Source organism: Vicugna pacos, chromosome 7 (genome assembly GCF_048564905.1).
Source record: "Vicugna pacos chromosome 7, VicPac4, whole genome shotgun sequence".
Lineage (NCBI taxonomy): Eukaryota > Metazoa > Chordata > Mammalia > Artiodactyla > Camelidae > Vicugna > Vicugna pacos.
In genome coordinates this window covers 63,154,805-63,167,261 of record NC_132993.1, presented here as the reverse complement: position 1 = coordinate 63,167,261, position 12,457 = coordinate 63,154,805, and the positions used below count along the sequence as shown (strand labels likewise).

Sequence of the window (12,457 nt, the reverse complement as noted above, 5' to 3'; positions counted from 1 at the left end):
CCATAATGAGTCCATGTTACCTCTCTGAATTTATCTCCTACTGACGTGCATGTCACTTACTATTCTGAAGCCACGTAGTCTCCTCGAGATCCTTGAACTATTGGTATGCTTCTGCTGTAAGGACTTCTCTCTCATTGCTATTCCTTCTACCTACAGTGAACTTTCTCTAGGTATTTGCATGCCCAACACACTCACCTCCTTTGGGTCTTTACTCAGATGTCATGTTCTCATGGGGCCTATCCTGATCACTCTATTCAAATTGAAATCATCACTTAGAACTCTGCGTACTCATTTCCTGTTTCATTTTTCTATATTATTTAATATTATCTGTTTTATATATATATATATAAAACTATATATAAAATGAAAAAAGGTCTATATATATATATATATATAACAGGTCTATATATATATTTGAAGGGGAGGTTAATTTATTTGTTTTTATTATTTATCTCCTCTGAAGGACTTCAGGCTGTGTAAGATTTTTGTCTGTTTAATTCACTGTTTCCCAAACCCTATAGTAATTCCCTGTGCATAGTAGGTGCTCAGTAAATATTTGTTTAATGAATGAGCAGTTTATAATTCAGGAGAGGAGCATGCTGTAGTATTTAACTAGCTCTATAAAACCCTCTGGGATTTCACCTAACTTTGGCTCTGCTGCTCTAGGAGTGATGTCTCCATAGGCATCTGTTATTGGAACCTCAAGAAAATTTTATTTTTTGAGACAAAATACTGAATTTCTATGCTTCTTTGGAAGCATTCTGTTTCTCCTTCTTTTATTCAAGATCTATATGTAAGCTTTGAAATTTTTCATCCAGCATTGGTGCACAGCCTTATGAAGCTTCCATTTTATTTGAGAGCAGTATTCCCAAATTTTACCATGCATCAAAAGCGTTGGAAGTTTTGAAATTTAATGTTATTTTTCAAATACTTAAAAGTACAAATTACTGGATTATACAGTATAGATTCTGGATTATACTCAGTCACTTTGAAATGGACCAGACATTTGTATTTGTAACAAGATGATTCTGGCAGGCAGTCTACAGATTGTTATTTAGAAACTATTATTTTAGGTTTTTTAGTATGAAAGAAAATAGATAGTAAGAACTTTCTAATAACCACTTCCAGTATTTTCAAGTAACCTTTCTTTAATTAATGATGCTTTTTTCCTTGGAGTATGAAAAAAAGGGAATTTTCTAAAAATGTAGACTTTGCTATTACTGCGTTTGGTCTTTTGCCAGCTCATTATACTTTCTCAGAGTTTCTAAAATACTCAATGGAAATATGTTAACAATACCTTTCAATTTAAGCCATCAGTTTTCTCCCATCATCCCCAAAATGAGGTTTATTGACTGCCTTGTTCACTCCTGTGAACAATAATTAATTCCTTGTTAAATGTCATCGCATATTTGGACACAACTCTAGCACTTTCTGAATAAAGAGTATACTGTTCTCCTAAGATAAGCTGAACTAGTTTAAGAAAAGTAAGTCATTCATATAACAAATATCTGATGGTGTCATATTCGAAGCCTCTTCGAGATATAGTATGGAATTGAAATAACCTTGGGCTTTACAGTCAGACAGACCTATATTTGACTCCTGATTTGAGCTTTTTCTGGCTATATAATCTTGGGCAGATATTTAAACATGTCTAAGTAATATTAGGGACTATAAAAACTACTCTTAATTTAAGATCATGAAGATTAAAAGAAACAGTAAGTGACAGTATTGTAAACTGACTATACTTCAATTTAAAAAATGCAAAAAAATTAGATCACACCCTTAAAAAAAAGAAAAGAATGCAGACTTTTTGAGCAAATCAGGTGTCTAATTTTGACGTACAGTATCTGTATTATTAAAGAAATGGTCAGGAGTAGAATTAGGGCCACATGACAGGCAGACATATATCTTCTGATTTTATTCTTTGATCATGTTTAGTAGTAATAGAAAGAAAGAAAGAAAGAAAGAAAGAAAGAGAGGGAAAGAGAAAGAAAGAAAAGAAAGAAAAGAAAGAAAGGAGGAAGGAGGGAAGGAAGGAAGGAAGGAAGGAAGGAAGAGTGACTGGAAGAGCCTTGGCTGGATACTGTGTAAGAAGCTTTCGATGTGTATAAAGTGGCCCTTTATCTTAAGGGACTGTAATCCAATCACTGAAATAATACTTATTCACAAAACAGCAATTCATAAAAACTAGTGGTTGGGTAGTATAACATGATGATACAGCCAAAATACTGGAATATAAACCCATGTCTGTGTGGCATTTTTCACTGCCCATCACTGCTCAATTCTGTAATATTGCTTGTTGGAGTGGCTCCAGAGGGAAATGGAAATGAAGGGATGAATATAAGACATTGGGATGAAAGGAATCTTGGGAGCAATGCAGAGGGAAAAAGCAAAGATGACCTTGTGTTATTTGAGCTACAGAATATGGAAACTAATGGTGCATTAATATAAATAGAAATCAGGCAGGTGAAGGGTAGGACCTTAATTGTAAGAAGGGAGGAGTGAATTTGGTTTTAGCCAGATTATTTTTTGAATTTGGAATAAACACTATCAAATGCTACAAAGCTACAGAATTGAAGAAAATATGATCAAAGAATAAAATCAGAAGATACATGTCTGCCTGTCATGTGGCCCTAATTCTACTCCTGACCATTTCTTTAATAATACAGAATTATGGACTAAGCAGGATTTTTTTTTTTTTTGAGTTTGGGTCTTCATAGCTGGATAAATAATCCAGAGGGTTTTCCCTGGACTTTGAAAATAAGAAGACATGAAGCAGAGGATCAGAATCCTGTATGCAAGAAGCTATGAGGAAACAGACAAAAATGATGAGAAAGATAGAAGAACCAGGAAATGGCCGAGAAGAAAGACAAGGAAAACAAGTTTTTATGATTGTTTAACATGAATATAGAACATTTATAGACAATTCACAGCAGAAGAAACTTTCACAGCCAGTAACATTTGAAAGGCTCAAAAATAAAGACATACGTGTTCTAACAAAGTTTTAAGACTGTTATGTTTCCGTGTTGCTGAAGTTTTGAGAGAATATTTAAGTGGTACTCTTAAGGCGTAAAACTAAAGTAACTTTCTGAATATGGCATTTTTAAATTTTAAATATTAACAATTATAAGAGTTTATCATATAGAAATATCAAATGTGTGCAAAGATATATTTATGAGAATCTATATATGTAGCATTGTTTGTTAATAGTGAACATTTGGAAATGGCCAAATACAATATAGAATAAAGACATGAATAACAAAAGATACATGAATAGGTTAAAAAAAAATCCAGAAGTGGTTGTATAAATTAAAAATCTTCCTCACTGCCACTGCCCCGTGTTTCAGTAGAGGTATCATTGTGACTTTTGATGTGTATTCTTCAGACTGTGTGTTTGTGTGTGTGTAAGTACTTTTTTAATAAAAATGAGTTTTTCCAAACTTTTTTACTCAATCATAGCATAGGGAACTTTGTAAAAATGTCTGTACTTATAAATAACTCCGTGTTACACATTTGCAGTAGACTTTATAAAATGGCGTAAAATTCAGTTAAAATATTGTCATTTAATGCTGTTACTTAAAGTGGAAAAATTCATCAAAAATATAACTTAAGTTATAATACTTTTAACTCTTGACCTATCATTCTTGTTTTTACTACCCCCATACACATATTGTCTGCTATAAATCTGGACTAACAGTAAAGTTTGCACACAACTCTAATTCTTTCACCCCCTTTTATTTATATTTAGCTTCTCCATTGATTCGGTGGTAATTACTGAATCTGATGTGCAGAAAACAGTATACCCTGGAAGTTGTCTGAAACAGAACGTTGATGGTACAACAGAGGTAGTGTATCTTTAGATTGTTATGTACATTGATTTTATTTTTGTTACTATCATTTTTGTGTCTGTAGTTTAATATTTATCAAAAAATAGTTGCTAACAAATAAGTATAACTATAAGGACAATATCTTATATAAAATATCCAGAAGGATATATAAGTAAAGAAATTTAATCTATTTTCATAGCATAGGAAAAATGCAAAGTTTAAATTGAGAGGTTTTTTCCCCTGCCTAAAGACGTTCTAGTTTAATTCTGTCTTATTTTATATACCATGGGCTGTATAACAAATTAGCTTCAGAAAAGAGAAACAACTTTTCTTCCCACCAAGGGAAGTTGGATCAGACCATCTCTAAAATAGTGTTTAGGGATCTCCAAAATTCAGTGTGCTAGGGCTGGAACGATGGACGAGGCTTTCTTTAGCACAGGCCGTATGATATATAGAAAAACCCGTCATCTTTTACAGTGTATCTCATCTAGCTAAGCCACTTTTGCCTCTCCTCCACACTGTACATATACCTAATTTGTGGCCACTTTTCTGAAACTTCTAACTATAAAACCCTGGCCTTCACTCAGTAAATTTTTAGTTCTTAAGTCTAGAGGAAAAGAGCATTGTTCTCTCTCATTCTGGATATAGAAGAGAGATGTTAGGCACGTTCTTGATTTCTTCCACATTCATCCCATATGCAATATCTGGCTGACATTCAGATAATTGGCAAATAAAGAAATATTTTCTTACCAAGAATATATTTACATTTAAATAGCCATTTGGTTTGCTTCCTTTTCATAAAAATAGTTTGTATTTGTAGAAAATTGGATAGTATTAATAAATACCAAGGAGAAAAGAAATTTGTTTATAGTTTTAGAGCAAAGATAGCCACTGTCAAATTGACATTACTTAAAATGAAATACACACACATCTTACTAATTATATTTAAGAAGTATCTTTTTCCCACTCTAGAACTGTATGTTAGTAATTCTAAATATGTAAATATATTTCTCACTTTACATCTTTGTTAAGTGCACAGTAGTAAGTACAATTATTTAGTATTCACTAGAATTATTGTGTATAATTAAGGGAACAGAAATTTATTTATTAAAACTTCTCAGAAGTTTTCTAAAAAATAGTTATCTTTTTATGATATTTGAGATTAGAAGCTTAAAAATAAATGGTGTATAATTTATGTAAATATGTCTGTTTTATTTTGCTTTTTAATTTAGTTTTCTGATGAGCTTGGAGTAAAACAGGAAACAAATATGGTTAAGTTGCTGGAAAAACAGTACCAAGAACGATTAGAAGAAGAAGTAGCTAAGGTAGGTTTATAGTTTGTCTGGAGCATTGTTGTGGTCTGTATTCTCTTTTAACCTTCAAAAAACCCGAGATTTTATTGATGGTAATGCACTTTATTTTTTGTTGTAAGTTTTATATGTAGCTCATTTAAGTTGTCAGATACTGACATTAACCACAGTTGCCTTTAAATGAAATGCTCTGTGATTTTTTTTCTCTGAGAAAAGCACTGTTCTCTTCATGTAGAATAGTAAGTAGAAACTTTTCAAGTTATAAATGTGTTACCTTATGAATAGTACCTCAGGAAGGAGTTTGGCTGTTCTTAAAGATGGAGGATATAGTAGGAGATGAGAAAGAATGTGGTTGGTCTTTTATATATAACCTTTGCCTGCCTTCTCCCAGAGAAGTTACTGTGATGTTAATGATTGTAGATACTTTTAGCCTCTATGCACAGAGCCATTCTTGTAAACTCCTGAATACCAGGCATATCACCTAGTCTACCATTATGATTCCATTTCTTTTGTCTCTATATTTGCTTTTATAATACATAAAATACCTAAAATTCCTGATTGGGTTCTTATATTGAAACAATTGAATTCTAAGCTTGTTTGAGTTTATAATATTTCAGCTATTCCAATCTAATAATCTCAGTGGAATATATACATTTTAAAGGGAGAGGATTGATGGAAATTATAGGAAATCAAAAAAGAATTAGATTAAACATAAATTAGATGAGGTCAAGACTCAAGAAACTGTGTGGAACATAAGGACCTTCTCGCTTCTATGTCTGAATTGAGTATTTAGTTACTGAAGATGAAAGTAAAAAGTGAGACACCATCACTTGTATATAAGCTCTCACTATCTAATTCTTCAGAGAGTTGCAGGTTTTCTCTTACACCTGGCCCTTTCATAAATTTCTCAAGTGGAGTGTTATAGCAGGGCATAATAGCATTAATAGTTAAGACCATGAGGTTTGATATAGGATTTACTATACTTTAAATTCTTCTTCTTTTGGTTTACTTAGATTTGTGATCTTAGGAGGGTTACTTAACGTTTAAGTCTCAGTTCCCTCTGTGTTGAAAGAGGAGAATAATAGAAATAATAGTAGTTCTTATGAGAATTCAATGAAGTAATACATATAAAGCACCTAGAAGATAATCAAGACTTGGAAATTACATTTTTAAAATAGTCTTATTACTGTGATAATCTAAATATGTCTTGTAAAGTATCATTCATCCAAGCTGATAGCAGATCACCAAATTGCAGGTCTGTAAAAACTGTTCCAAAGGCAGCCAAGGTACTCTGACCCAAGAGACAACATTTGACGGCTCAGCTCTATTCTAGAATAGCGTATATAGATTGTTGACCTTAGCCACCAGTACAGATGGAATTATGCTCTACCCTGTACCCCTGAGATACGTGGTTGGAAAAATATTGAGAAACATTGTTTTAAAAGCACAGGGTATACAGAAGGAGCCCAGTAGAGGTAATGATTCCCAACATAGATAACATTAGATTCAACTGTGATTTGGGTACGTACTACTGAAAAAATAGACATTCATTAACATTTTGTCGCCAGAGTTCTGAGTGCTAGGGTATAGCAGAGGAAAAAGAGATGAAACCTTTGCTCCTATGGACCTTGCTTCCTAGTTGGTGCAAATAGATAATATACAGATGGCAATAAATACTATGAAGAGAAAACGAATCAAGGTACTAGAACTAGGAAATTCCATGAGGAGTGAAATGATGTTATTTTTTTTTGTAGTTTAATCACAAAAGGCCTCACTTTTAAAGTGATATAGGGGAGAATCCAGAAGGAAGTGAGTGAATAAATCATGAAGATAACAAATTGAGCACCTTTTAGGAAAATGATATGCAAAAAAAAAAAAAAGAGAGAGAGAGAGAAAAGTCAGCAGTTCTCCAATGGATATCTCCAAGAGGTGGCCAAGGAGAATTGGCAGGAGTGTGAAGGCCACCTGCCCAACTGTCAGCTCTGCCAAGTTGGAGGACAGTTTGAGTCATTCCTGCCACATTTTCATGGGATCCATTTGGAGAAATACTGTGAAATTCTGGTGCAGATTTATCTCCTCAGCAGATGTAACTGAATATAGGAAGAAGAAATATGGGGAAAGAGGGCAGGGACTTGCCCTTCAAGGGAAAATAGTACTCCAGGTAATTTGACCTAAGCAACTGGAAGAATGGAGTTACTGTTTACTTGGTGTCAGATGTGGATGAAAAAGACAACAAAGGAGCAGTTTTTGGAGAGGTGTGGGAGACTTAAGAATTCAGCATTTGACACATTAAATGTAAAACACTTATTAAATGTGTAAATATAAAAGTGTTGAGGAAGTGATTAGATGTATAAATTAAGAGCTCAGGATCTAAGATAAAACTAGACATGTAAATATGGTAGTATCTAGGACAATGTTTTTCAAACTGTGAGATATAATTTCTTTTTAAGTCATGAAATCAGTTTATTGGTTTAGGACCAGAATTTTAATATTAAGGGAAGAGTTCAATTATATAAACACACATGTACACAGAGGTACCTACGTATGCTTTGGACTACAATATAAAATGTTTTTTTTAATTGTTGTATGTGTATGTTTACCATGGCTGCAGTGAAAAGATTTGAAAACTATTAACACAGTGAGTATAAATAGAGAGGGGGTCTGGGAAGTAAGCCTGGAGAATTTAGAGGTAAGAGAACTGAGGCAGAACAAAGGAGATGGAGAAGGAGTGGTAAATTAAAGGACAAAAGATTACATCACAGAAGTCAGTAATAAAAGTATATCAAGAAGAAGAGAATGTATTAAACTGTGTCAAATGTTTCTAAGTCAAGAAAGATTAGAACTGCAAATTAACCATTGGATTTAAAATGTGAAATCATTGGTGACTTTCACAAGAGCACATCTGATGAGATGGTAAAGATAAACTGATTATATTGGATTTGAGAGAGTGAAGAAGAATGAGGAGTTGAGTTATTTTGAGTTTTACTTGAAAGAGGAGGAGAGAAACACAGTGGTAGCTGAAGGGTGACGTAGGGAGTCAAGTGGTGGATTTCGTTTACTTTTGAGTTCTCATGTAGTTTGCTGTTGTATTTTGTTCATAGTTTTTGGTTGTAATCCGTGGGGGAGAGAGGCTCTATAGTGGATTACTTTATGCTGACTAGAATTACAAATCTCTGTCTAGTGTTTTTTTATTCCACAATTTAGATGAAATGATTGCAGTATTTAGATTAGTCCACATATTTACCAAAAACATTTTAACGTTCTAATCTTTTTTGCATCTTAGGCTTTCTTTCTAGGATCATTTTTCTGCTTTCTAAGGGACGTCCTTTAAAAGTTCTTTTATTAACGATCTATTCAGAGTGAACCTCTTTTTGTCTTTATACCTTTATTTTGTTTTTATTCATGAACAATGACTTTGTTCACCATTTGAATCTGGGTCGACAGTTATTTTTATATCAGAGCTTTAAAGATACATTCCATATTTTTCTGCTTCTCTTGTTTGTGCTGAGAAAGACCTTGTCATTTTAGTTGTTGTTCCCTCATAGGTAATAAATCTTTTTCTGGAATCTTTAAGGTCTTCTTTTTCTTTTTGGTGTTCTTTTTATTTGTTCTTCTGTAATTCATTGATCTTCTTGAATCTTAGGAGTAATGTCTTCTATATTTAGTCATTATCTCATGAAATGAGATTTTCCATTGTTCTCTGGTTTGTTCTCTTGAAACTCTTGATTAGATGTTGGTTGAACATTCTTACTATGTTCTTCAAGTCTTAGCTTCTGTTTCATATTTTTAATCTTTTTGTCTTTCCATGTTGTATTCTTAGAATTGAGAGACATACAGGCAGGTCAGGTTCAAGACAACAGATTAAAATAACAGCCAGTGTTAAGGTCTTGACCACCAGTTAGAGAAGGTTGAAGGTATATTTTGCTAAGTTGTATTGCCTACTTCACTAATTCTTCCATCTCTGTCCTTGACATTTTGTTGTAATGGGCATGGTTACTGGATGACAGTGTCCAAAACATTATTTACAAACCTTGGTTCTATCTAAGCATAGGCATCCAGGAGATCCAGTTTGGTAGGGAAGACGTAATAGTGGGTTGTCTGGGCATAAGCAGTATTATATATAGTGCTTAGGTGCTTGAGCTCTATAATTAGACACAGTTTGATTCAAATCTCTTCACAAGTTTATTACATATGTGACCATTGACATGGCTCCTAATCTTGCTACACTTCAATTTTCTTAGCATTGACTATTGGTATTTGTCCTAATTCAATTATAGCACTTTACTTGAAGGCAGATGTGGAAGTAACAGTATAATGTTACATTTTAGAAGGTAGGCTTAGGTAAGACAAGATTTTTTTTTTTAATTTTTATTGATTTATAATCATTTTACAGTGTTGTGTCAAATTCCAGTGTAGAGCACAATTTTTCAGTCATACGTGAACATACATATATTCATTGTCACATTTTTTTCTCTGTGAGCTACCATAAGATCTTGTGTACATTTCCCTGTGCTATACAGTATAATCTTGTTTACCTATTCTACAATTTTGAAATCCCATCTATCCTTTCCCACCCTCTACCCCCTTGGCAACCACAAGTTTGTATTCTATGTCTGTGAGTCTATTTCTGTTTTGTATTTATGCTTTGTTTTTTTGTTTTTGTTTTTGTTTTAAGATTCCACATATGAGCAATCTCATATGGTATTTTTCTTTCTCTTTCTGGCTTACTTCACTTAGAATTGACAGTGTCTAGGAGCATCCATGTTGAGGCAAATGGCATTATGTTGTCGGTTTTTATGGCTGAGTAGTATTCCATTGTATAAATATACCACATCTTTTTTATCCAGTCATCCATTGATGGACATTTAGGCTGTCTCCATGTCTTGGCTATTGTAAATACTGCAGCTGTGAACATTGGGGTGCAGGTGTTATCCTGAAGTAGGGTTCCTTCTGGATATATGCCCAGGAACGGGATTCCTGGGTCATACAGTAAGTCTGTTTCTAGTCTTTTGAGGAATCTCCATACTGTTTTCCACATGGCTGCACCAAACTGCATCCCACCAGCAGTGTAGGAGGGTTCCCCTTTCTCCACAGCCTCTCCAGCATCTAAGACTACAAATTTTAAACCCAGTTTTCACCATTTATTTGCTTTGTGCTGTGGGGGTTAAAGAGACAAGTAGATCACTTAATCTTTTAATTTATTTTATTTCTCTCCTTGGTTTCCTTATCTATTAAATTGAGGTAATAATTGCACCTATTTGTAGGGTTTTTAAATGAAATAATACTAGGCCTTAATAAATGATTGTTGCTGCTTTATTGTTGTTCTATTGAAGCAGGACTTCATTAGCAGCTAGAAGGCTTAGCAACTGGAAGGAAGGAGGCTAGCAGGAACCAGGTGGGAATCAGGACCCCAGGTAGGCAAATCAAGTTCAAGACAGTACATTAAAGTGATAGTCCAGTTAGATAGCCAGGACCAACAGTGAAAACAGAAAAGGTTGAAGATCAGTAGACACAGAAGTTTCAAACCCCAGGAATGCTGTATCTTACACTATGGCAGTCAGGCTTCCCCCACTGCAGATTATCTGTGGAGATGGGACTTAAAGTTATTGATACAGTTGGTTCCCAATGGCTTAAACTTAGAGCCCAGTACCAGTGGTGGGTGGAACTGAAATAAGCAGAGATTCTGAATCATAGTTGAAGTGGAAAGTGAAATAGATTGGATTGAATTGTATCATCATGTTTTACCAATAACACACATTTAGTGCTGTACCTCTGGGTATTTACTATAAGGAAGTTGGGAAGAATATGTACAAAGATATGGTTTAAAAGATTTTATCACAATGATGTTTAAAATGGTATTAAGAATGGATTCAGGGTGGGAAGGGATAGACTGGGATTTCAAAATTGCAGAATAAATAAACAAGATTACACTTTATAGCATAGGGAAATATACACAAAATGTTATGATAACTCACAGAAAAAAAATGTGACAATGAGTGTGTATATGTCCATGAATGACTGAAAAATTGTGCTGAACACTGGAATTTGACACATTGTAAAATGATTATAAATCAATAAAAAATGTTAAAAAAAAAAAGAAAATGTATTTACTGAAGTGTTAATAGTGATTTTTCTTGAAAAAGAGACATATAAGTGTTTTTATTTCCTTTCCAATTTCTGTGCTGAACATTTATTGCTGTCATAGTAATACATTTTTTTATTTTTAAAAGTCAGACAATAAAATACTTTGACTTTAAATTCATTGTGAAATAGAGAATCTTTTATCTCCTTTTCACTTTATCATAGGATTTCTTTTAGTTTAAAACTACAAGACCATCTTTTATTAATTAATGTAATTTTGAGAGGTAACTTGCTTTTTTAATTCCTGCTGGCATTTATAAATCTAATCCTTTTTTGTTTGCTTTATTTTTTAGGTCATTGTGTCAATGAGTATAGCATTTGCTCAGCAGACTGAACTATCTAGAATATCTGGGGAGAAAGAAGATGCTACATCATCAAAAGAAGCATCTCTCTGTCATCAAGAACAGTATCATTTAAATGAAATGAAATTATCAGAGGGTCGAGTTTGTTTTCAGGCTTCTGAGACAACAGACATGAAATCTGAAGAATTTAAACCTCTTAGTAAAGAGTTAGGAGGAGATGGAAAGGAAGTTCTGTTATCAAACAAGGATAATCTTGATACACTGGAACCAAAGGACCGTGAACTCACTATTTCAGAGGAAATGTTCTTCAAAGATAAAACATTTATTGTCAGAGAACCTGTAAGTATGCTTCCTTAAGTTTAAAAAATTATAAACAATATTGTGACTTCCCTCACTATAAAATTATTAGTGGTAATGTTGCTTAATGGAGAATTAAGTATTCAGTCCATTCGTGGCTTAGAATTTTTTAAGTTTTTGAATAAATGACTTAATATTATTATTAAATAAACCAAGTCTGTTCCATAGTGTTCTTGTTTGTCTTGCACACATTGCATGATAAAACCTCATTGTAAATTATACCTATATTTTGTTACAGTCAATTCAAGATTAATCATACTACAATATGACTACACACTACAATATATGAGTAAAAAATTTGCTTAATTTAATATGATAACATTTCAAGGAAACAGTTACCTGTTTGAGAAGACAATTTAAAGCATTCTACTCTATATATGTTAATTCTTTTCTTTATTCATTAATGGAGGATCTAGCCTGTCTGTACCTCAACTGTGCCTTTAACAGAACATAATTCTATTTCTTTTATAATTATCTTAATTTAAATTTATTAATGTTCATGATGGGTTATGTCTTATTT

At 33.2% G+C, this 12,457-nt stretch overlaps 1 protein-coding gene across 10 annotated transcripts in view; it reads left to right on the top strand.

Moving 5' to 3' along the window:
• The window catches only part of AKAP9 (A-kinase anchoring protein 9), a 139,203-nt gene that overhangs the window by 54,008 nt on the left and 72,738 nt on the right, over nt 1-12,457 (top strand). For all 10 annotated transcript variants that reach the window (XM_072964997.1, XM_072965004.1, XM_072965003.1 and 7 more), the window contains 3 exons: nt 3,749-3,845; nt 5,060-5,152; nt 11,572-11,919. In XM_072964997.1, coding sequence (XP_072821098.1) covers nt 3,749-3,845; nt 5,060-5,152; nt 11,572-11,919 — 538 coding nt within the window. The remainder of the gene's footprint in view (nt 1-3,748; nt 3,846-5,059; nt 5,153-11,571; nt 11,920-12,457) is intronic.